Source organism: Gambusia affinis, linkage group LG17 (assembly GCF_019740435.1).
Source record: "Gambusia affinis linkage group LG17, SWU_Gaff_1.0, whole genome shotgun sequence".
In the NCBI taxonomy this organism is placed as follows: domain Eukaryota; kingdom Metazoa; phylum Chordata; class Actinopteri; order Cyprinodontiformes; family Poeciliidae; genus Gambusia; species Gambusia affinis.
In genome coordinates this window covers 5,185,198-5,210,205 of record NC_057884.1, presented here as the reverse complement: position 1 = coordinate 5,210,205, position 25,008 = coordinate 5,185,198, and the positions used below count along the sequence as shown (strand labels likewise).

Sequence of the window (25,008 nt, the reverse complement as noted above, 5' to 3'; positions counted from 1 at the left end):
TCCTTGCCTTTCTCTGCCATATGAGGATCTCATTTGACAGCTTCAAGGTGAAACATGGAAAGACCAAAACAAGGATTGTAGTGCCCCCTCCCTTCTTCTTTGGGGGGGGAAAGGAAACCAATCAGTCTCATTGCACTGTGGTGGCTGGGTTTGTCTCTTTGTCGGTGCAGTGGGGACGGGGGGGTGGGTAGTGGGAGCTGGCAGCAGGCAGACAGCGTGAATTCATATCATGACCACAATAGAGCAAACAAGCACAGTTCAGCCATGAAAGCCCAGCGGGAGAGACTGAGAATTCCTGGGCTGACGCTGGAGTGAGTATTTTCTTTCCTCTTATCCAAGGCGACTCCTCGTGTAGCTTCATGTGTCTCTGTGTCAGATTTGTTGCTGTCTTTTCTCTGTTGCCTCCTGCTCTAGGCTGTGTTAGCATTAGCAGCAGCAGCAGCAGCATCTGCAGCTGGAAGTCTAATGTCAGATCCTCCCCACCTAGGCAACAGCAGCCCGCCTGCGTATCTGAGCCTGCATGCGTGTTTCTGCAGTTTGAGGTTTTCATGCGTGTGTTTTGTGGACCAAATAACATAAAGGAGTGGCTTAATTCGCAGGCGTGAGTGATGACAAAATAACGCACATGTTAGGGGAGAAAAAAAAAACATGCCTGGATGTGATCAATAAGGTGGGAAGCAGGGAATTACTGAAGACTGTGTGTTCACAATGGCAGCTTTTCCACAGACTGTGCCGTTTTGCACGATTCAATACATGTTTTATTTGGGTCACCGAGGCATTTGTCATGGTTCTCCGTACTTAAGCGTTTGAATTTTGCAGCTGAACCAATTGGATTGCTGAATGACGTTATTTCTATGCAGATTTTTGGGCCAATACTAAAGTAACTCAATCATTAAACAAAAATGCTCCAACTCGCTTCTTTTTCCTAGAGACAATGAGAACTGGCAAACACATTCTTACCTTTGGGTTTAAGCAAATTGTGCTCACTGAACATCGTCGTTTTATTAATTTATTGTGGCGTTGCCATGGTAGTATTTGACTTTTTTTTTTTTTTTTTTTTGTCAACAAATCATACTGAGAGACCAAACCCAACAGTATTCCTTTTCTGACACTTATCATCTGCCTTGGTATATTTGCAAATACTGATCATATTAAAAAACGGTTCATCAACAATAATAAGAGGTCCACCGATCAGAACTTGCGATCAATTTCCCATCTCCATGTTTTTAAGCTTTGACCAACTGATGGCTTTTGATTTATTCAAATTATTCTTTAAGAGCTAATATAGGATCTAACAAGAACAACACAAATATTAATTCTAGCCTTCCTGTTGGAGTGATTTTAATTTTATTCAGGTTTAGAGCACAGGCAATGTCAGACCTTGTGTGACAGTTACTGTAAAATATGGTTCCACCAAATTAAAATGGGGACCAAGGAATAACAGTTATTTTATATGCTCATTAGTCTTTTATATTGCCATTAGCATGGTTAGCATTAGTCTTCTCTTGTTTTCCCGTGGAGAATGTACATTGTTGCATTGACGGTAAGCTTCCGGCATTCCCAAATCCAACATGTTCCACAATGGATTAAAGTTGAAACTTTAAATGATTTTTAAAAAAAAGTTATCCCTGTAGTACCTTCCTGGTATCCACTGAATGCTGCATTTTCTCTTGGTCTGTTGCAGCCTGAATGGAGCACAGAAATGTCTCAACATGTCAGAGAAAAAAATTCTCATTTAAAAGGTATTTTGCATTCCTGCGCTTCCTCTGACTTCATTTTAAACGCTTTGCTAATGCCAAAACTGGCAAATTTTGAGTTTCTTCTTTCGCTAACAACATCTACACAGAAGAGTGTTGTTGAATGCACAGTTTGATAGTGCTTAGGTATTCTGTGACTGTTTAACTTTTTTTCTTTTTAATTTCTGATCGTCACTCAGAGCAAATCAAGCTGAAAATCCTCTTATTCCGATCATCAGCTAATTTCTCGGTGGATCTGTAACAGTAAAATTTTAAAATTGTGCTCCAGTTGTCAGTAATTTTTAAACATTGCGTCTTTTAAAAGAAATGGAAAAACAGCACTTGTAAGGCGACTAATTTTTTATTTATGTTGACCGCTGAAGCAAAATTATCTGTTGACTCAAGGTAAACATACAGGATAACGCCTAGCATGTTGGTGCAACATGTCACCGCGTTCAGTAAAATCACTGACAGCGAGAGGACTGACACGCTTAGATTTCCACCATTCTCTTTAGCATCGCACTAAAATCAAAATGAAAATTCTCAAATTATCATCTAAATTAAGTCATTTATTACCATGTTGCTGTTGGTTAGCTAATTTTTCTGTTTTGCTTTGGGTTCTTTCCGCATTTTGATGAATGGAAGCCACTGCAGTAAAAGTAACTCACCTTTGCGTGACCTAATGCTCTGCAGTGCTGCTGGCAGTCCAGCCGAAGCAAAGATTCAACATATGACCTCGCTTGGTAAAGGTCAAAGCTTTTCTTGCGATCGCAGAAGCAGGAAGTGCTCTGTTTGCAACCTCCTCGTCAACCTTTGGTAAATTTCTACCTCCTTTTTATGACCTTCCGCCTTTTTAACAGGTGCTCTTTATTGCCTCCTGTCATTTTAGTCTGGCACAGCCTACAGGCTCAATGTCAACCAAACACTGCAGAAACCAGACGAATGCCTCGGGAACCTGCTCCTCAAACACAATTAGATTGGTCTGACAGGGATCATTTACTCTTGGTGATGCTGCCGTCTTCATTTTGGCTCGTGTCAGAGCTGCGCGGCGGCGGTTTGTGGCGGTCTGACTGTCCTGCATGTGATAAAGGACAACTATTCACTACACTCCATTTAACTTACAGCCTCACTCCCCGAAGCTTGAGCCCCACTCCCACTAGCCCCTGCAGTCCGTGCAGCCCACTGCACGCCTTTCATTTCTGGAGGTAAGCAACAGTCGTTCAGCCGTGGATGTCTTGTGTTGTTTTTTTTGTTTGTTTGTTTGTTTTCTTGCCAATTTTCATTTTTTTAAAAACGCGAAGCAGAATCCTCAGTTTGCCCTCTAAAACATCCACCGCCATTAAAATGCTGTAAGAGGACACGGCGCTTATGTAATGTTGATAAGGCCACCGACCCCCAGCCTACCCTCATCGTACCCCATTCTGTTCTGATGCTTTGCTCCTCTTTCATGTGCTAAGTAGGATTTGGGGCATTAGCAATACATCAAAGTGAAGAATGGTTTCAGTCCTTACCAATTCTGGATTGATTCGTTTTGGAAAGAAAAGTTCTGTAAATGATGGAAGCTACTGATGGCTGACTGTGTACATTTACCACTAAGTTATGGACTAGTTTGTTAGTAGTTTCTGGCCTTGTGTCTTACGTATTTCTTTCTCTTGTAATATGGATCCTCGTAAAGCGTCTTCTTTGAGTCCGGGTTTTCCAGACTAAAAGGCAGTATGTACTCTTGGACAACCTTTTTATTTTTTGAATCGGTTTTGCAAGGAAGCTGTATTTAAATATTTTTTTTATAATTTCAGTCAAACTTAAAAAAAATGAATAAAAACGATCAGCAGTTCATACTATCTTACCGGTGTTACAAATCCTGTTTATTTTTGGATGAAAATATATATTTAGCTCGAAAGACAAGATTATACGTAACATGGCGTTGACATTTGACCAATATTTAGAGAAAAATAAGAGTGGTTCATTGATAAATCGAAGCAGATCTTCTGAATTGTGGGTGATCTATGATCGGCTGATACTTGCATGTGAAACTGATCTTATCCTCCCTCTGCTAAAGCGAGAACTTGAGCCAATCTGGATCAGCAGGTCAGGCTTTGAAATATCAGTGATCAATTAGAAAACTACTATCGATACATTTCTAACCCTCATCCTTTGTTTTCTCCATCAGTGATTTCAAGAACCTTTTTGAGTACAATGATATGAATTAGATGGAGTTCAGATATTCCTGTTCAGGTCGAGTCAGTGTCCTTGCTAGTTTTGGTAACTATCAGACCAGTAAACTCCCCTCATGTCATTTCATGCTAAAGATTTGCTGACGGTTAAATATTTGAAATGAAAGTTGCAGCATGTTTTTGGTTTTTTTTTTTCCCCATCTCTCCATCTCATTCAAAAGACTTGCTTGTTTTTGAGAATTTGCAGCATCAATGAACAGAATGAAACACCCACCCAACTCGCTCTTGTTCTCCTCTTGTGCTGTGCAGCTTTCACAGACGGTCAAGTGAAGCAGGCGGTAAAATGAGTCAGCTGCATGCACCAGCATTGAGCTGGTTTGGGTGTTTTCTTCTCTTTTTTGCGAAATGCCGAGCTTCCTGTGTGATCAAATGCAAGATTTGATTTGATCTAATACACCAGTGCAAATATTGAATGTCATCATATAATAAGAAGCCCAATTTAATACTAGCAGCATCTCTTTGCACTGAGAGAAAATAATTGTTTCATTGGTGAGGAGTGTTTGACTGGTGTTCAATAATTTACTTCCTGTTTTGCCTAATAATTGAAAACCAAAGTTGTTGCATACACGTTAGGTTAGGGTTGCAATGTTTACAGAATATTATTGTTAATAGAAAGCAAACATAAAGCATACAGGTGAAGAGCAGACATGCAGAGAACATGATTATATGCTGAGGGGAGAAGCACTGATTCGATATGTGTATCGGTCCCAATACTGAAAATAATTCCATATTGGGCATTGGTGACAATGTGCCCGATCCATAAGAGCAGATCTATTCAGTCTAATTCTATGCTGTGTTCTCTGAGCGACGAGACGCTTCATTATTTATTTCTCCTTGCATATAGAATTTCCTGATGTGAAATGTGTAACTCAGAAGTGCGTAAGCGCAGCAGAGGGACAGGTTATGGTGAACACAAGGTCACGTCATTCACCCTCCGTATTGAAGCATAAACAGCTTGGACAAGTGCCACGCCGGACGCCGGCTGTGTCCAACTAAAGGAAAATATTGGGAAACGCAACAAACTGCATGTTTTAATCGCATCATAGCATTATGAATCGGGACGTTAGGAAAGATTTCCACTCCTATGTAGGACAACAACAAAAAATCAGTTATTCGCATGATAAATTAAAACGAGCTCGGTTTCCATTTGCGTCACTTATCGTTTTCCTCTTTTCTCTTTTTCTACCAAAAGCTGGGTGGTTAAAGTTTTCAGTCTGGTGCTTTGGTCTCAACCAGCTTTTTTTTTTTTTTGTAGGACATTTTTCTTTACAGATTCTTCATAATTCATCTTATTTATGGTTTCTGTTCGTTTGCTGATCTATTATGGATATTTTAAAATATCTTCCTATTCCAGTTTTAAATGTTAGTTAGAATTTAAAGTTTATTGATCTTTGAAAATGTGTTCTTACGTTATTGTACAATTACCATGATATTACTTGGAAATGGTCTCAAAACAACAATAATTTGGAAAAAATTATCATCCAGCAAAATATGTTACTGTGACAAGTCCAGTCCTATAATGTTAAGTCAGTTCAGAAAAGAAAACTCATCATATTGAAACACCCAAACCTCAATCCAATTGTGAACTTTGTACCACAATATGGAAATAGATTTATAATTGTGTCTTTTGAGTCAGTGTTTTTCTTAATGTAGCATCATTTGAGTCTGTCCTGTTTTTTTTTTATGTCTATGATCACACAATTCTCGTCGTCTCCAACATTTGGCTGCAGCAAAAGAAAAAGAAAAAACAACACCTTCGAGTCTTAACAATCAAAGCAAGGAAAGTCAAACTGCAAGTTGGCACCGATAAATGTTAACAAAGCACAACTGTAAACACTCGCTCGTGGGAAAGGAAGCGCTCTCAACTCATTTGTCAGACGTTAACAGACTCTCAGTGTGTTTTAAAAAAAAAGAAAAGTAAACGGATGTTTTGTTTGTTTGTTTGTTTGTTTGAGTTTTCCGCTCCACGGCTCTCGTGCCGCTGTGTGCAGGTTTGACTTTGAACCGTCTGAACTGTCATTTCTTATGTGGAGCAGCAAAACGGAGCAGAGCCATAATTAGAGTGAAGGCTGTCACAGCAGCCTGCAGGGAGGCCGGCCGACGCTCAGAGAGAACGCGCTCGCAAACCCCGGCTTTTTCGCTGTCGAAGGCGACCTCTGATGACACTTTATTACAGAGGAGAGGCACAGGGAAGTGGGACCAGTGGTTATGTGCCAGTCATACCAGTTTTGCTCTGCCTGTTTCGCTCAGCTGTTTTTCCCTTCCTGGCAGAGCATGCTTGGCAAGTGATTAGAGCCATCTACAACAACCGGAGTGTCCTCCGGTCCTACTGTGCACATCATTTTACTGTCCTCTACTGCTGTCATATAAGTTAACAAGCCTGACAACATAAAAACATGAACTGTCCAGAAATATAAGCATTTCCAAGCACCTGGCTGCACATGTTTTATCTTATTTTGCTCCGTTCATATATTGTCCTCCTGCTACAAAACTTGTTAAAAGCTCTGGATGTGGCAATCAATTTAGCATCATTTATAAACCAATACTTAACCTCTACATTTAAGTTTTAATGTCAAAAGAGCAGAAATCATGTCTTAGTTAGGATGGAAATATAAGTCCTACGACATCCAAAAACATTAACACAATTCACTCATTTGGTTATTTATCACATTGCAATATATACCAATTTTATCTTCTTTTTTTTTATTTTTTTTTTTTATCAAGCAGCAGATTTACATTAAATTGAGCAAATAAATGAGGGATTGATTTGTGGAATTTTCAGTCAATTAAAATAATTTTTTTATGTTTATCATTAAAAGGTTTCAGGCATGTTGAATAAAGAAACAAATAAGAATGTTATAAGTTGTTCAAAGATGAACAATTTGACTCAGTTTTATATTATTACGTGTCTTACTTGACTATTTTTTTTAATTAAAATTGTTGCATTTTATATTTGATAAGTTCTTACAAATTATTTATAAAAAGTGATTCTGAGAGTAAAATTTATTCTGATTTAAAATCGACCTCTGGTTGCCATAGCCACAAAGATCAACCAAATTCAACGCAGAAATTAAATGTTAATTATTAATTCAGTAGTGAAGCTCCCAATCAAATATTGTTCAAATTAATCCTCACTTTTTGTTTTACATAGCAGACAAACTTACAAAACTGTTTGGACTAGAATATTCTTAATAGTTTTTATGTATTTTTTATAGACAAATCCTCATCTGTCTATTCATCTTTAAGTCGCTCCGTAGTTTTTAAAAGTCAAACAGGAAATGAGTCACGGGACAAAGGTGATTTAGTTAAGGCGAGGCTCTCGTCAAATAAACGAGCCATAACTCTCTGCGGAAGGAGCAGTCCTTTTTCTTGAACTTTTTATTTTTTCAGCAGTTGAAAAAAATCGCCCAATTTCTACACACCTCGCGCTGGAAACGCCGACCCACCGGACCGGAGTAATCTTTGAAAGCAGCATGTGTTGATGATGCAGTCCTCCTCCCTCCCTCCCCTCCTTCCGTTCCCCAGGATGTGAAGTGGTACACGCCTGTTACATGATATGAAACGTGTTGAGTGAAAGGAGCAGGACGAGCGTTTGGCGTGCTGCAGAACAGCTGCCGTGAGACGGGTCGAGTCGGCCGGTGTTGGGCGTCGCGTCCCTGCCGCAGCGGAGGTTATCGACCCCTGACCTGGATCGCGCTCTCTGTGCCTTTCTTTGATCCGGTCCCCGGATTACTTTTTTTTTTTTTTTTTTTGTCTTTTGTTGTTTGAGGACAACGCGACAGTAGCGTTTATGCCGCAGCTGGCTGCAGATGTGTCCCTGCAGAGGAAGTTTGGACCTTGCCACCAGTGCTCTGGGGGTCATAATCTCCTAAACCCCGGCAGCCGTCGCTTCTCATCAGGACCTCAGAAGCCCCCTCTGCATCTCCCCCTCTGGCATGACGCGGACACCATGTCCGACTCCAGTCCGTGGACGGTGCTGTCCAACTTTAACATGCCACATTTCTTCGGTGGAGCCCGTCTGCGTCGATCCCAGAGGTATCGTTCGAAATGAAGCTGCTGCACTTTTCAGCACCGTTGTGTCACTTGTGTAAATTTCTTAGCTGAAAAAACAGATTTGTCATTAAACTGTAAGCATGGTGTAGTTCCCAGACCTCCTCTTCTTGAACTAGAAGACGGGTGTTTTCTTCTTGCCTGTTGTGTATTATTTGCTTTGTGAGCCAAATGGCAACTGAATGTTTGTCGTTGTGACACGCTTTTCTCACACAGGATGTGTACTTTCCTACGTACCATCCAAGGTAAACAACAGTGGGAAAGTGAAGATGCTGATCTTGTGTGTGTTTATGGACGTCACAGTTTGCATTCACAACTGAAATAGTTGACTCTAGAGTTTGCCCGCGAGAAATTGTCTGATTTTTATTGAAGACGGTGGACTTGGACTGGTCTTGTGAACCGTTTTTTGATGTTACAGCTTAAAGAATTACACTTTTTCTGGAAAATAAACTTAGCTGAAACTTCATACTTCACCAGCAAAGCCCCTTGATCTCTGTTAGCTGTATATTACTGGAACCACAGTATTGGTGAAAGTCTATATAATCATATTTGTTTTTAATCCCTATCCTGACCTCTTTATTTTGCTGCAGAACAGCTTAAAATGAAATACTGAACGTTTTTGGCTGGTATTTTTTTTTTCTCTGCCGAAAACGATAATCCAAGTCTGTCGATGATGCGTGACTGTACATGTTGTTTAATATCCTATATACGAAATATGACTATAACATGACAGAGGTTTCAGTATTTTTAGAATCCTTTTCCAATTTGTAACTTTTAATATTACACTGAGCTCTATCTTTGTTTAGTCTAAAAATGTCGGAGGTACGTAGCATTCTTTAATCAATGGAGATGTATAAAAATAATAAATAAATTATCACAAGAGCAATGCCATCTGATTGCAGCTCGAGGAAAACAAAAGTGTTGCTGTGCTTTAATCGCCGGACCTTTCATCTGTTTTTTTTTTTTTTAATTCTATTAATAGATCTGCATGTGTCATATGTTTGACTTTGAATCTAGGTTTGTCAGCTCATCGCAGCAATTCTTTTCACCCCACGGTGGCAGCTCACCTGACAGCTGTGACGACAGAGCTCCACTCACAGACCTGAAAAAGATTCATCCTGGCTTCTTGTTGACACGGGTCAGGCTGCGGATGTCGGCAATCTGAATGCAGAGCTTTGGGAATTAAGAGTTTGATCTATTTTTGCCGCTTCTTGCGGCCCGAATATGCAGCCGGGCCGACGTCTTAAGAAATCGGTCCTGACAGATTCAGATTACTTTGTTGGACGCAAGGTAAAAATAAACTGATTTGGTTCAGAAAGTAGCTGTCATAAAGACCCTCAGAAGGTATTTTTAGTTACTGAACAAAGAGTTTGCAGTCTTTTTGGAGTGAAGCAGAGATTTTTAATGAAGCGGAGTGCTCACACCGGTTAACATGTCTCCAGAAACACTGGCCTACTTTCTCTCTACCATCCTCCAGCCCTTAAAGCTTCACTAAACCAACACGATTATCCCCCGTTTATCTGCAGAAGTAATGCTGCTAAAGCTCAGCTACCAAGAATCAGATGTAAGGGAGACGACTTGAATGCCATCACACCCTCGTTTTCTTTTTTTTTTTTTTCCCCCATAAAGTAATCCAGTAGCAGCCAGTTTAGTGAATACTCATGAAGTACTCAGCTTCAGTAATAACAGTGTGGGGGGCGCTTCCTGTGCTGAGATGATAGTGGGTGAAGAAACGAAAGCTTGATTAGGAAGCAGTGGTGTAGCATTAATCCACAGTGAGAATTTATGAACAGATCTCATCATATTTGATCATTTTTGAACACATGGACTATCCACTTCCTCTGTCGTGATAAAGATTTCTGCTGTTTCCATTCTCCTGCTTTGGGACGCTAGCCCACGTTAAAATGCATCTCTTGCTCAAATGAAAATGTTCAGGAACATGGCTTGGCAAAGAGCTACTTATGATGATTTTTATAGTTGATGGATTTTTTTTTAAAGTATTATTATTTATTTAAAATTGACCCTCTAACAAGAAATTCTTAATTGTGAGGTGGGAAAATAAAAACTATTTTCAAAGCTTTTTACAAATGAAAATCTGAAAGTTTGACCCGCATTTGAATTGACTTGAATGGAATTTTTTCATGTAAATCAGAAAAAAAAGTTCAAATTTGATCTAAGCAGCCTCAGCACCACTCCTGCTGGCTTGCTTGACCAATAGATGCCCGGCCAACCGTTGGCCCACCTGAGCTGCAGATCTCTGCTGCTCATCCTCTGACCATGCCTTGGTCGTATCTCACTGTTTCCATTTTCAAACGATTGATTAAACATTAATCTGTGAGTTTAAGATTAACGTTTTATCACATAACCCGGCTTTGAACTTCTGTACAACTTCTTCCTTGACTTTTTTCTGTATCCCTCTCCGTCATCATGGTGCTTTTTTCCTCTCAAATTTTCTCTAACAAACCTCTGAAACCTTCACAGAACAGCTGGATCTATACCGAGAAGACCAGGCTTTATCTTACAAATAATTGACTTTTGAAGGCCCAATGTTTCACTGCATTTATGTTAGTATATCAGAGCACAACAGGCTGAAAATAAATGCATTGCCAACCTCCAGGTTTTTGGTTGTAACTAAATTAACCCTTGTTATTTCCCCCCCCCCCCCCCCCCTTGATCCCATTGGTTCAAAAATCACGTCTTACTCATATGATAAACTTTGCTTTTACAAAAATAGTGTGAATGTGAAAAAGCATGACATTTTTCCACTCTAAGACTAAAATAATATTCTAATTGACAAGTTAAATGCTTGAAATAAATGCTTTAGAAGGACTCTAACCTTATACATGCATTTTGCATTGAAGATTAAAAAAAAAAAAATTTTTTTTCTTTGACTGTAAATATGTTCTACATGGAACTCCTCAAGTTCTGGGAACATTTTTTGCTTTACCGGATTCAAATTAAGAAAATACTTGTAATTGGTAACTTTTGTTGTTCAATTGTTGATTAGTCGATCAAAAAAATAGTCAACAGATCAAACCTATGTCGTATTAATGCCTCGTCAAGCAGAAAGGCCTGAAAAGAAATATTAAATAATGTTTCATTCATTTTAAAATGTATTTTTAATATTTTACAAAATAGAACCTAAGTGGTTAAATGAAAATCCTGCAGAACATGCCCCCCCACCCCCTTTTTTTTTTATTTCCGCCCACTCGATTAATCAACAAAATAATCGATAGACTACTCAGTCACTAAAATAAACATTAGCTGCAGCTCTAATCTTAATACTGTGACAGCTTTCCTCGAAAATCCTGAGAAAGCAGGACGTGGTTTAAAAGTGTGACGCCATCTCCGTGGCTTCTGACTGACATTGATGCTCTGCAGTGCCTGGACCTGTTGGACCTGCTCTGCAGCACCGTCAACAGAGACATGAGGACTGCCAGCTCATGTGTTTGAGCGTCTTTGCAGTAGCCTCTGCGAATTAGATTGTTTTTGATCACCGCTGCAGCACACAGGCAGGAGGCCTGCACCACTGACTGACCGACTGACTGCTGTTCGTCCCTTCCTCAGTCTTTTTCTGCAGCATAAATGATTCTTGTGTTTCTCTAATTTTATTAAATGGTGAAACTGCTGCTTAGATCTGTATTTTCTTTATTTTCTTTTTTTGCCCTGTATGAAAAATACATACATGGTCATTTTTTTAGCCCCTGGTAAAATACCAAGCAGATTTAACGGGGGATTTGTAGCATGCAGATTATTATTGAGTAACATTCTAGTGAACTCTGCAGAAGATGATTTAGGTCTCCGAGGGGCTTATGTAACAGCACGTCATTGATTTTAAGTCCGTGACCTTGACGTGAATGCGTACTCTTCAGGGTCTTTGTACTTCCGCTGTCCGTCTCTAATCTGAAACCAGGAACCGTCATGCTAACCGGAAACCACTTATACATTGAAGTAGTTCTTCTTCTTTCTTTTTTTTTTTTTTTCCTGTCAAGGTTAAAAAGTGGGTTTCATTTATGAGTCACACATTGTGGATCACAGTGGCTCCCTGACAGTGAGTCACTGTCCTGGAATAGCATGACCAGTAAATATAAAAGTAGGAATGCTCTGCATTTCTCTTTTTGTCTTATTTGTTTGTTTTTGTTTTGTTGGGAATAAACCGGAACGTTGTCACTTGTTTTATTTCTGTGGTACTTTTTTCTTTTTTTTCTCTGGTTACCTGAGGACTGTTATGAGAGCATGACTGGTTTTCATTTTGAAAGAAATTGGAATTTTTTATTTTTATTTTCTGCATTTAGCAATTTGATACAATAAAATCAAGGTTATTGAACATAATATTGCACAGCCATATATTGTTTTTTTATTAGAAAGAACTCAAAAGCAAGCTTATAACATTAATAGACAATATCCCCCATTTGCTATAGGATGAGAATGTAGAAGGATTCATTACCATGTAGCAAATTTAACTCAATTAAGTGAAATTTATAGTTAGAAGTGGAGAATGAATCTGCTTCCCAATCATAATAGACCTTGGCTAATATTCCTGAAATTAAGCTTCCGATCTCATTATAAAACACAAAGCTTTATTTTGAAAGGAGCTTTTCAAACTGTTTACCCAGGATCAAATCCAATTGAGATCTAAATCCTCCTTTTTAAGGGAGGCTTCGGCAAATAGGCAGCAACAGATGTAACATGAAAAAGTTGCACATTTAGAGGGAAACATCAAGCTATGCGCGTTATTGAGTTACCCTCAACAACTTTCAGTTTGGAGGTAAAAGCACTTAATGTCACGACTTCAGTTTTCTGTAGCTACTGCAAGGATAAGGGAGACAGTTGAGCAATTCTTTCTTCTCCAATTCAGTTTGAGCAAAAGTAAAAGAAAGAAGCATGCAAAATGTACAAGAGTCAACATTTCTCAGTGCAACTGCAGTACAGATAGAGGCTAGCAGAAGTCTAAGTAAGTAAATAAAGGTTAACCAATGAGCCAGAGCAGGCTGCCTCATTGACTAAATATTCACATCCCATCTGCGAATATAAATCACAAAAGTGTGTTGACATTTTGCAGCTTGTACTAAAGAGTCAAGCATCCTAAGACATTGCAAAAAACACAATCTGCATCTTAAAAGATAACACAATAATAACCCAACACAGACGAAAAAGTTGCTGCAACAAGCCACTTTTTAGCAGTGCGATAAACACAACTTATTTCTAAAATAAAAGCCCCAAAATAAGTTGTGTGAATGATCATAGTGCATGGAGACTATGGCTGAACTGATATCGTTTACCCTCGTACTCCTGCAAAACACGTGAGGTAATATCTGCACCTTGACTGGTTTAAATAACGAGTGGTGTTTGTGAACGCTTCAGTCCAAATCTCTATGAAGGTGTATTAATGCCACTCTGGATAGAAGAAGGAGCCAATTTCTGCCAAAAAAAAAAAAAAAAAAAAAGTAAGATCTCAAGACTGTTACTCCAGTGATAATCCAACATTTTATTATTTTATTTGTGGCATTTTAAACGGATTTTTCTGGGGTTTTTTTCAACTGATCAAAAATGTAACTCTGGAGTTTTAAGCATGGAGGTCAGAACATTTTGACCTCTGCATTCATTAGCTGTAAAACTCGAACTGAGCTCCAAGGTGTCAAAAAAAAACACCTTTATATAGGTATTAGTTGATTAATATTTATTTAAGGGACAAGAGTGTACAGAAAATGGATGGATGGATGGATAGTTTCCCCCAAGATGCTGGATTTATACCTTAATTCAACTTTTTAAATTATTTCTAATGTATTTTTTCCTGTGGTTGTTGCAGCTGCCGCACGAGTAACAGAAAGAGCCTGATTGGAAGCGGTCAGTCGTCGGGTTTACCGCGACCCCACTCTCCGCTCTCTTCTCTCACAGGTGAGTTCATGTCCATCACATGTTCATGTCTCCTAATGTAGTACCTGTTGTCATCATTGTCGGGATGTACACAGAGGGGACCATTGGTGCACTCCAACAGGAAAAACCTGCAAAAAGAGCATAGAAAATGTACAGCTCTTTATTTTGCAAAACGTTCAAATACAGATGGCACAGGAGCTCTCATGCCTTGTTTGTAGTTACCAGCAGAGGAATATGCAGTAAGAAAATATAATAATCACACCGAATCCTGCTGTGGGATGAAAAAGGAATGAGGGCGTGAAGCATCAGGTTGCATTGTGGAGTTTTTGTCTGGCCAGCGCTGGGGCTGAGAATTTAGCGGTGCGACAAATCAAAAATACCGTGATTGTTTGTGGGTGAGGAAGCGGCGGCCTGCAGGGAGGAAATGCACAGGACCAGAGGGAGGGAGACCTCATTTACCACAGGGCGTTTTATTTCCTGCCATTGCTTAGCGAACACAGCGCTGCGACTCCGAGTGTTTAGTCTGCATCGTGACCCGATGAAGGAGCCCAGATTTTAAGATGGATTCCGGCTCTGAAAGCCCCAGCGCTTTTATTAACGAATACGCGCAGCTCTGGGGTGACGTAACACTGTGGCTGAGGCGTAACATTTATATCAAAGGTAAGAAGAGCAAGTTTTCTGGTTTCCCATTCAACTAGGTTACATATTGAGGCATGTAATCATGTCTGATCCATCTTCCATGTAAAAGCTTTTCTAGTCATGAATTCCTCAGAAATTATATGTTCTGTTTGAAAGAGGTTAATCTTCTTTGTAACAGAAAAAGGAAATTGGTCACCTAATTATGTGGCCAAACCTGTGTGATATATTTGATTAATTCTAAATATGCTGAAGGTTGTTGCAACGCGACCTCAACTCAAATTATTGCTTTGTTGGATAGCAAAACTATATGAAAGGGGAATTGGGGGAGAAACTTGTTTTAGTCCATTTCAGTCGTCAACATTTAAACTTCATGAAAGCTGATGCAAAAATGACATTTGATCTTTGATAAAACACAATCCTGTGGTGTAATTTGGTCCAGTTTTTCTAAAAGAAGAACTCTATCCATGGCAGAGAAGATGCACCTCAAGCAATCTACTGAGTGAACGTATATATATATATATATATCGCTCTACCTAATCATAACATTCATGTTCAAAATCCTACCATTTATTCCATTTCTACTGATTATGTTCGTTATGTTTCTGCGTGTTTTTTTTCCTTCCCAGAAATAAAACGCTTTCTTGCTTTCTAGCTTGTTTTGAACTGTTTTTACCTCCATATCCCAGCAGTCGTCAGGCTTTTAGGTCTTCAGTGTTCACATTTATCATTCAGTTCACCATATTTCAGAACATAAATTAAATCAGACCAGTTAAGCAATTGTTTCAGAGTTTACACAGTGCTTTCACAAGAAATTGAAGATAATTGTATCTGCCCTCAAAGGGGGATCTTTGATGAATGGTTTTAGTAAATCCCACAGTTAATAGCTTTGAAAAGTAGCACAAAAGGACACATGAATAGAGAGCTGGTGCTATTACAAACCAAGTGCTTGTGCAATCTGAAAATGTGCAAAACAATGAACCTTCCTTGAATGAGCTTTTGTTGCTTTTTATTACTTGAAGAACAAGCAGTGATTGTATTACATTCCCTTGATCTTTAGCCACAATTCCAACTCTTAGAAATGGAGTGCACTACGGTTTGAATTACTGCAAGGTATCGGGGCAGCCGCTGTTGAACAGGGTTTTGTTATTTTAAAGCAAAGCGATGGTAGAGATTATTACAGCTAGCATCACTAAAAACAGCAGACGCCGTGGGTTTTCCCTGGAGAGTCGAGATTAAATCGATTTCCAAAAGTCCGCCAAGATTTCTAAATGTAACATGTTGTAAAGCAGGCGGAAATAAAAAGCTCTAAAAGATAAAGATGAGCAACTTTTCTGACCCCCACTGGCTGTTTGATAATTGTCCCTATCTTTCAGAATATAAATTATAAACATAATCTTGCATAAATGCAGTTGGTTTTAAAAGTGTCACTGTTGCCAGAAATGTCTGTGTTTACAAAATGCAAAAAGTAAATTGAGAGTTGCTTGATTTACATTTCTTTCATGGCTTTGTGTTACTGATCTGTTTTATCTCTAATTGAAATAAAAGAATCCAGTGTTTAGGTTTTCAGCCTGCAGGTTGTTTCATCTCTGTTTTCTGTGTTTCTCTTCATACAGGAACGAGCCCACAAGACAGCCCAAGAAATTTCTCCCCCAGTGCCTCTGCTCATTTCTCTTTTGCACGAAGGTAAAGGGAACCGAGATGTGGTTATACATTTCAAAAAATTTATCCAGGTTCACAGCCGTTTAATCGAGACTCTTGAGTGTTTTCTGGGCAAGCTCATGTGTAAGGTATTCAACTTTTCTGTATTTATATTTTTAAAAATGGCATCCATCATGTGTCATGTAATTTTTATTTATTTATTTTTTTTTAATGATAATCCACAGTCATTGCCACAGAGCAGACAGGTAACTTGAAGCTAGGCGTTCACTTCTGAGTGGAAAATAAAACATTAACCCCACGTTTGTCTGGAGTTCCTCCGTGGTTCCCTCCCTGCTTCATAAGTCTCACTTTAACACTGCAGTTTAACTCATCGAGCCATCTACATTTAATTCTACATTTATTTACTTGCCGGTTTTTTAATTGTCTACGAATTAACTAGTAGGTTTTGTTAAAAAAAAAAAAAAAAAAAAAAAAGCATCTGTTTCAAAGTCCATTAAATCAATGGACTCTGACGACCGTTCAGGTATAAGGAGTTTTTCCATGTTTTGGTTACAAACATGGGAGCGTCTTGTTTGAACCCAAGCATGTCGAGTTTGTCAAAGGTCAAAGGTCTTCTACGCTAACAGATGAGACAGTCCTCAGCGTTTTTGTTGCTGTTTTGCGACAGGACCGACGGCCGCCGCTGGTCCCTGGCCTCCCTGCCCTCCTCTGGATATGGAACCAACACGCCCAGCTCCACCGTCTCTGTAAGCCCCTGTAATTCACACGCATTTTGTCACTTTACAACAGCAAACCTAAAATGAAACTGACTGGTGGATGTTCGGTTTTAAAGCCCTCCTGTGTCAATAATTTGTAGAAACAACTTTTGCATTTCAGATTTCTATCGGCTTTTTACATCAGAGACTTGAAATTTCTGCCCATGCTTATTTGCATAATAACTCAATCTCTGACAGATTACATTAAGAGCATCGTTGAACAGCAATTTTAGAGACTGGCCGCAGATTCTCGATTGGATTTAAGGCACAAAGACTGTATGTTTGGTTTAAAGTGGCCAATGAGCGTTTATGTTCTATCACAACATATAACAACATAAGTTTATGTTTTTACTTCTTCATCATTCAACTCAAACCTATCTAATTACACCCCTTCAGTCAGACAAATTCACAAAGTTGTTAATTCTCATGTTTACCTTTTTTTAAAACTACTATCCAAGCATTACATTTTAGAAATAATTGTTGCATTTTAGTCCCGTCTAGTAATCGTCTAGTTTGGAGGTTTCTGCACCTGCGCTAGTTCTCTTTGGGTGTCCAGTTTACAGCAATGCATGTTAGGGTAAAATAAACACAATCCGAACCAGCTTAAGTGTTACTACAACGCTGCATGTCTCTCTTATTCACTATAAATCAGATGAAATACTGAGGAAAAACCTAAAGTATAGCATTTGTAGGCTCAATGCTAATCAGAATGTATGCTTTTCCTTTAACTTACAGAATCTGTGAAACGGTTTAATCTAACCTTTAGCTAATAGTCTCCATGAAGCGACTCTTACAGGTTTCCATTTGAGATTTTTCATATCTCTTTCTCCCTGACCTGCCTGCTGTGTTCCTCGGACTTTATGTTGGTCACTAATGTTCTCTAACAAAACCTCAAAAGGCCTTCACAGCGCCGCTGTATTTATTTAGAAATCCACTTGCACTTACTTCTTTGACTTCTAATGGTAATTGGTGGCTTGGGGATGTCACAGTAAAACAGCTGTCACCGTTTAAAACCGCTCTTGGTTTCTAATTGTTCTCTTCACAATGCAAAATAACTACTTTGTCTTTGTGCATCTGATGGACCTCATTATGTCAAATCATAATAAACTGGCTTGATGTTGCATTGTGACAAAACGTGGTGTCAATACTTTCTTTTTTCTTCAAAATAGTTCCGCTATCCTCTACTATAACTCTTACATAATATTTTTTTAACCATTTCTACCACTTTTAGGAAGCCTGCGGTAGTACATATAAAAATATGCGAACACACATTAACATACACTTACAGCATCAAAGTTGTTTCACTGGAACTGAAAGGTTTAAGTTGATAATATTTAATAATTTCAAGATGGCGTTTTTATTTATTTGCTTTCCATGGTGAAAGTTGATTTCATTTCTATCGTTTTCATTCATTTTCTGTTTATTCACTTGAAGATCTCGTACTTCTATTTACTCTGTCACCCCAAGATCTTTTGGTTCAGATTTTTATCCAGCTGAGAGTAAATTGTGCCTGAAGGCAAAACATTTTGTTTCTCTAATCAATGAAATGAAATATTAACAGTTAACACAATCTACTCTAAATACCCATTGATTCACTCTTAAGCCGTGGAACAACGGAAACCAGCTGGAACGTCAAACGTCACATTAATAATTAACGCAGTGCATTCATTCATAATGTCAGCTTTATTCACGTAAAACGTGGATAAGTCAGCCAGCAGTCGTCAACATCTTAAAGGAAAAGTTGCGGGTTTCTATGTTCTGTATGAAACGGCAAAGTTCAATCATATCCACAAAAAAAATAAAAATAAAATTACAAAAGTGTAGATGTGTATTTTTTTTCTGTCCCTAAACAAAATGCCAAAACATTTTACCTGGCTTTTTTTTAAATGGTTTTTGAACTTGAATCTACCTGTTTAAAAAAAAAAAAATTGTTTAACACCTCCTTTGAAAAATGATGCATTTTAGTTTTGTTGATAGTTTTAATACAAATTTCTAGGGAATTTTTGAGAAATTTGCTCATTTTCCACTTCTTAAGGGCTCCACAGTTGAGAACAATACCAAACTCAAAACTTATATTCAAAATTACATTAAAAAAAGGCTGAAGTTGTTTACAGTAACAGTCAAATTAAGGTAATTTATTATTGTTTGAAGACTGTTTAGCCTCCCACAGAGGCAGCAACATTTAAAGCTATTGATTTCATAAAAGAAAAAAAAAAGCCAAATTTGTAACAAACAACACAGCAGTTCAGTATTTTTCATCATTATTACAGGGAGAAAAAAAAAAACACCATCTCTTTATTTTTTTTTCTTTTCCTTTTCATGTTGAATATATATTTGTTTCATTTTCAGTCATCCTGTTCATCACAGGAGAAGCTGCACCAGCTGCCCTACCAGCCTACGCCCGATGAACTGTACCTCCTCTCCAAGCACTTCTGCACCGAGAGCATCTCTGGGGACGAATGCCGCAGAGCGACGGCCATGCGACCCCGCTCACGCAGCCTCAGGTACCCAAATCATCTTTACACCACTGAAACCTTTCATAGTCTGCACTGAAAACCCGCCCTACACAACTGCGTGACTTGCGTTTTCAGCCCTGGACGATCTCCATCCTGTTACGACCATGAGATCATCATGATGAACCACGTCTACAAGGAGCGGTTTCCTAAGGTGAGCGCCCCCCGCCGGTAACCACGCTCTCAGCTGAAGGTCTTCTACTTCGACTGAAAGATGCTCCGCAACCTCCTCACTTACAGGCCACCGCTCAGATGGAGGAAAAGATTCAGGAAATCATCCGCAGCAACTCCCCGGAGAGCGTCCTCCCTCTGGCAGATGGCGTGCTTGGCTTCGCCCACCACCAGATAATTGAACTGGCGCGGGACTGTCTGGAAAAGAGCCGGCTCGGTCTCATCACATCCAGCTACTTCTGCGAACTCACTGACAAACTAGAGAAACTCGTTCAAGAGGTAGGGTGCTTTTTAAACATGTGAAGTCTTCAGAAAACTCTATTAGGGTGCATTCGCTCCATACCTGTTTACTCGGGTTTGATCAAACTCTAGTGAGTTTGACTAGAAAGTCTGGTTCACTTGGAGAGGTGTGAATGTGCAACTGAACTCTGATCCCGACCAAGAGAGCAAATTCTGGTCCGCCTTAAAACCTAGGTCTAGGTTCGGTTGAACTGAACTCCAGGGCAATTTGAGTCCATATAAATTAACAACTTATATGGAGACCGCTCCAAAAGCAGGATACGGACCATATAGTAGGGCATTCTGGGTAAATACCACCAATACAAACCTGTTAGTGGGAGAAATGGCTTGTGGTCTTTTAAAAACCCATAACTGCTCAAATTTGACGCCATTCCACTTTTGTTTACCTTTCATGAAGGAGGAAGTGGTGCTCAGTGGTTTTTGAGTTGTTTTCTTCAGCGGTTGTTGGTGCAGCGCCACCACAGGCAAGGAGGGGAACAGGTTTTTTAAAACGGTTTGCTTTCATTTGATGCAGTGCGGCGTGGAAACGCACCAGCTGAAAACGTAACAAATCTTGCATTTTTGATCCCTAAAGCGTGAATTTTTACACCCTTAATTTTTCATTTTACTCGTGAAGAATTTAGCTCCTGTTTTATACTGACAGTAGAGTTACAGCTAAATAAAAAGGAAGAAGCTTTATACTTCAAGAGTATCTCTCCAGTTTTACCAGACTGTCTCTGATTTATGTGACGTGTGGCACATGCGCGTCGCGTGATGGTTTCTTATCCTGTTTGTTGCTCTGCAGTCCACAGAGAGGTCAGAAAGTGAGGAGGTTGACTTCATCAGAGAGCTGGCAAAGAAGATCCTCATTGTGATAGCTCGGCCTGCTCGACTGCTGGAATGTCTGGTACGTAAACAACGTCTGATACGAAGACTTCCCCATTCAGGATTTTTCTTGGTATCTGTCTTACATTTACATTTTTCGAACAAAAGTTAAAAAGTTGTTGTTATTTTTTATAGAAAACTAGGAGCAGCATACAGCACCTTCCTCAATTAGACACTCCTTGTGTAAATGACTTTCTTTTTTTTTTTGCTATTATTGCAGTAGCCTAATCTTCTGCTTAAAGCTTTTATTTTATTAGTGGTAGAAAAAGGTCAGAGACAAAGGCAAGAAGTAAACACTCAGTACAAACAATTGTTTTAACTGAATCGTCACTTTAAATGAAGCTCATTTTAAATGTATATATTACATTTTTTATGTCATCAATGTGTCCCTTACTGCCTGTTTTTTCTTTTGTTTTTTGGGAGTGAATCTGATAAAGACTTAAAAGCCCCTTTTTCTTTAGCACTTTTCAAAATGGTAAAGACAAGAGAACATTTTTATTTAAGTAAGATAAATATATATTTATCTTAATAAATGAGAAAAATGGCCGTTTGATGAAACCTGCCTATATCTGGAACCAAAGCGAACACAGTGAGCAGCTTAAACAAAATATAGCAGTTGGGAAATAAAACATATTGAGCTCTTACCTTACCGTTTTTTATTTTTCTTATTGGAACAACTTTACAAAAACTTGCATCTTTTTGAAATAAGGCATTTCAGTACGTTGACAATTCCATAGCGTTTATACATCCACCTCAGTATTTTTAGATGCATCTCTCCTGTTTTTAAAAGTGCAAAAGACGAATAATACATTTGAAATCCAAGCAGTTCAATACATTGAATGAAAGTCGTCATTGCAGCCATCCATACTGTGGCTGGAGGGTCTCTAACTTCACTTCACGTTCACACCTGATTTATAGTTTTTACCCGCATCTTTGAGGCACTGTGCATAATTTAAGCTTCTTTTTTTTGTTGTAAATTATGAAGTACTTAATTATTGTTGAATATTTTAATAATTAGCAAAACAAGAAGATTGTATAATGTATCCTTCCAGCTCCCCAACATACTGTATAGGCTTTACACTGAAGTTGGGTCACTGTGTTTCCAGGAATTTGACCCAGAGGAGTTTTACCACCTTCTGGAAGCAGCTGAAGGACACGCTAAAGAAGGCCAGGGCATCAAAACGGACATCCCTCGTTACATCATCAGCCAGCTGGGACTCACACGGGATCCTCTAGAGGGTACCGGAAGCTCTGTTTCATCATCATCATCATCATCAGTGCTAACATAATCTAATGCAAAAAGACTCATTAGAGCTGTTAAATATGAAATGTACGTTGTTCTTATCCTGTAGGAGTGTTGTTCCTACAGGATAAGTCTTCAAATGAATGAATCAATTGAAGACTTATTTTTTTCTTGAAGTATGCAAAAAAAAAAAACAGACGATTTGCCTAATGGCCTTCTGTTTCTGCATATTCAGTAACCAACAGCATTCATTATGACTAATTAGAAAAGAATGGCCTCCCCACAGAGCCACACAAGCTGGCACATCAGCCAGACTTTGCGTGCTTTACCCCGCCGAGTGTCTCCTGTGTTTGGTTCAAACGCCACCTCAGGTGGGGGGGACAGATGTTAAACAGCAGTGGAAATGTGTTTACCGGCTCTCTGGGGAGCTCACATGGCGGTTCGCGTTGTTGCACGCAAGCCAAACGAAGACACGCACAACAGTATCTACCCAGCATTTGTTCCAGAGTGGTGATTTTCAAAATGGCTGTCAGACGTGTGTTTGTGTTGCCAGGTCTGATTTCTGCTCCATTTCTTTTAAATTCCGGTTATCTTGGAGTCAGCAGCTCAAAGCTAATTAGCGAATAAAACTCTTCAGTTTGGATTTTTTTGTTTTGTTTGTTTGTTTGTTTTAAATGTGCTGATTTCTTGGCATTTAAGTTTTTCTTAAATGCCTTACATACACTTGCATGTATTCTTAACTTTAAAAAGTTGCCTGAATTCAACTTTTTGTTTTTTTCTACTACTTTTTTTTATTATTATTAATTCAGCGTTTTATTCTTCATAGAAATTGCACAGCTGACCAGTAGTGACAGCGGCATTGCAGAAACTCCAGAAACAGACGACTCTGTAAGAAATATAATACTATATATTTTTTCACTATTCATGGAGTAGATTTTATTTTTTTTACTATTTTTTTCTTTACCTTCTTGTCCTCAGTCACAGAGTCTCAGCACCGTCTTGCGTTCCCGACGGAAACCCTGCGAATTGGACTTTGAGATGATAAAACTCATCAGCAACGGTGCTTATGGGTAAGAAAACATAAAACTAATAGGTTATAGGAAATGAATTTTCCTGTAACCGTTTCGAAAGCTTTTTCCGCTCCTTATTGTTGCACCGTTTTACTCCGCAGAGCTGTTTATTTAGTTCGGCACAAGGAAACCAAGCAGAGGTTCGCCATGAAGAAAATCAACAAGCAGAATCTGATGTTGCGGAATCAGATACAGCAGGCCTTTGTGGAGAGAGACATCCTCACCTTTGCCGAGAATCCCTTTGTCGTCTCCATGTACTGCTCCTTCGAGACGCGGCGGCACCTGTGCATGGTGATGGAGTATGTCGAAGGTCAGCTGCAACCGAGTGCAAAGCCTTCTGTTTTCCTTCTACCGCATGTTTATATTCATTGATATACATGTTTTTTGTTTTTTTTCCCCCCCGCATTCAGGAGGAGATTGCGCCACCCTGTTGAAAAACATGGGTCCCCTGCCGGTGGATATGGCCAGGATGTACTTTGCAGAAACTGTTCTTGCTCTGGAATATCTTCACAACTACGGCATCGTCCACAGGGATCTGAAGCCTGACAAGTGAGAACTTGATGTATTGAGCCAGATATGATCCAGAGTTGGAACTGAAGCTGATACTGATGAGCACAAGTGTCGCCTGCTTGTGCAGCTCGTTTGAACTGTGTGAAAAAACTCCTTACTGTTTTCTCACTTTCTCTTTCACACTTTAAACGGTTGGGCAGCTTTCTGACCCAACAATGTTGTTTTATTTTTCCAGCCACCTTTGCTGAACTGCAAAAACACAAACTCTTACCAAATATTTCTGGTGTTGTTTCTAGTTCAAATATCTTAGTACACTTGAAATAAAACCAAACTATATTACAAGTAACTTTTCAGCAATAAATAACAGTTCCTTTAAGTCAGTGCCTCCTTGATATTGATAAACTATTACCTGTAAGTGAAATAATCTGCCATTAGACATTTTTCCTATAAGTGAAAATGACGTAAAGCAAGTTCCTGTATTTTCCTGAAAAGTTACATTTGCCTTATTTTGTTTGTACTAAAATGTTTGTACTAAGAAACTACATAAAAATATGTGATAGGATTTTATGTTTTTGCAGTGGAACAGACTGAATCTACAGCAAGCTGCTAAGCATTCAGTCCACTTTAACCTTTCAAATTTCAAGGGATAATAATTTCACATTTCTGTGATAGACCTTCATAAATTTGAGTGAAATGCAAAGCGTGCTTTTACTAATCACTTTCTCTGCAAGTGTCACTGCAGGTACTGTACTTCAACGTGCGTCTTCACAAATGTTCAGATTTAAAGACTGATGTTTATCGTGTTAGCTCAGTACGTTAGCATGATTAGTTTCTGTGAATATCAGTTACTCTCAACTGGCTTTACGTCTTGGATTTGACTGGGCCGCTCTAACACATGAGTATGCTTTAATTAAAATATTTAGGATAATTTTCCTGCTTGGAAGCAGACCTGTTCCCCAGACTCAAATCTTTTCCAGCCTCCAACAGAGGGGTGTCAAACTAATTTTCATTTTGGGCCACATCATGAATCATGAATGTCCTCGATTGGGGCAGAAATTGTTGATAAAACTACCCGTTAACTAAGAGTTCAAATTTCCTGCGCATCATTCGAAGAGTACCTTTAAAAATACATCCAGATCATTCATACAAACAAAGGCTAATTTAATTTGACAGATAAAATAATATTTTAGCACACAACTATTATTTTGAAGTTCTATTTCTGTGGCCCTCCTGACTCCTGAGGGCCACAGAAATAATTTTAGTGAGCCAGATTTGGCCCGTGGGCCTCGAGTTTGACTCGTGCTCTGAAAGCTTTTCTCCCAGGATTGCCCTCATTTTGTCTCCATCCATATTCTCATCGAATGCCTGCTGCAGAAAAGCATTCCCA

At 39.0% G+C, this 25,008-nt stretch overlaps 1 protein-coding gene across 7 annotated transcripts in view; it reads left to right on the top strand.

The window, feature by feature from the left end:
- Positions 1 to 25,008, top strand: part of mast4 (microtubule associated serine/threonine kinase family member 4) — a 101,809-nt gene that overhangs the window by 59,339 nt on the left and 17,462 nt on the right. For 2 of the 7 annotated variants that reach the window (XM_044095845.1, XM_044095850.1), the window contains 12 exons: positions 13,830 to 13,918; positions 16,150 to 16,219; positions 16,863 to 16,941; positions 19,300 to 19,454; positions 19,542 to 19,617; positions 19,704 to 19,913; positions 20,719 to 20,820; positions 21,905 to 22,037; positions 22,868 to 22,929; positions 23,020 to 23,111; positions 23,213 to 23,421; positions 23,522 to 23,660. In XM_044095845.1, coding sequence (XP_043951780.1) covers positions 13,830 to 13,918; positions 16,150 to 16,219; positions 16,863 to 16,941; positions 19,300 to 19,454; positions 19,542 to 19,617; positions 19,704 to 19,913; positions 20,719 to 20,820; positions 21,905 to 22,037; positions 22,868 to 22,929; positions 23,020 to 23,111; positions 23,213 to 23,421; positions 23,522 to 23,660 — 1,416 coding nt within the window. Of the gene's footprint in view, positions 1 to 169; positions 312 to 2,860; positions 2,942 to 7,745; positions 8,006 to 13,829; positions 13,919 to 16,149; positions 16,220 to 16,862; positions 16,942 to 19,299; positions 19,455 to 19,541; positions 19,618 to 19,703; positions 19,914 to 20,718; positions 20,821 to 21,904; positions 22,038 to 22,867; positions 22,930 to 23,019; positions 23,112 to 23,212; positions 23,422 to 23,521; positions 23,661 to 25,008 lie in introns of those variants that run through there. The other 5 variants (XM_044095849.1, XM_044095844.1, XM_044095843.1 and 2 more) reach the window with 5 other exon arrangements.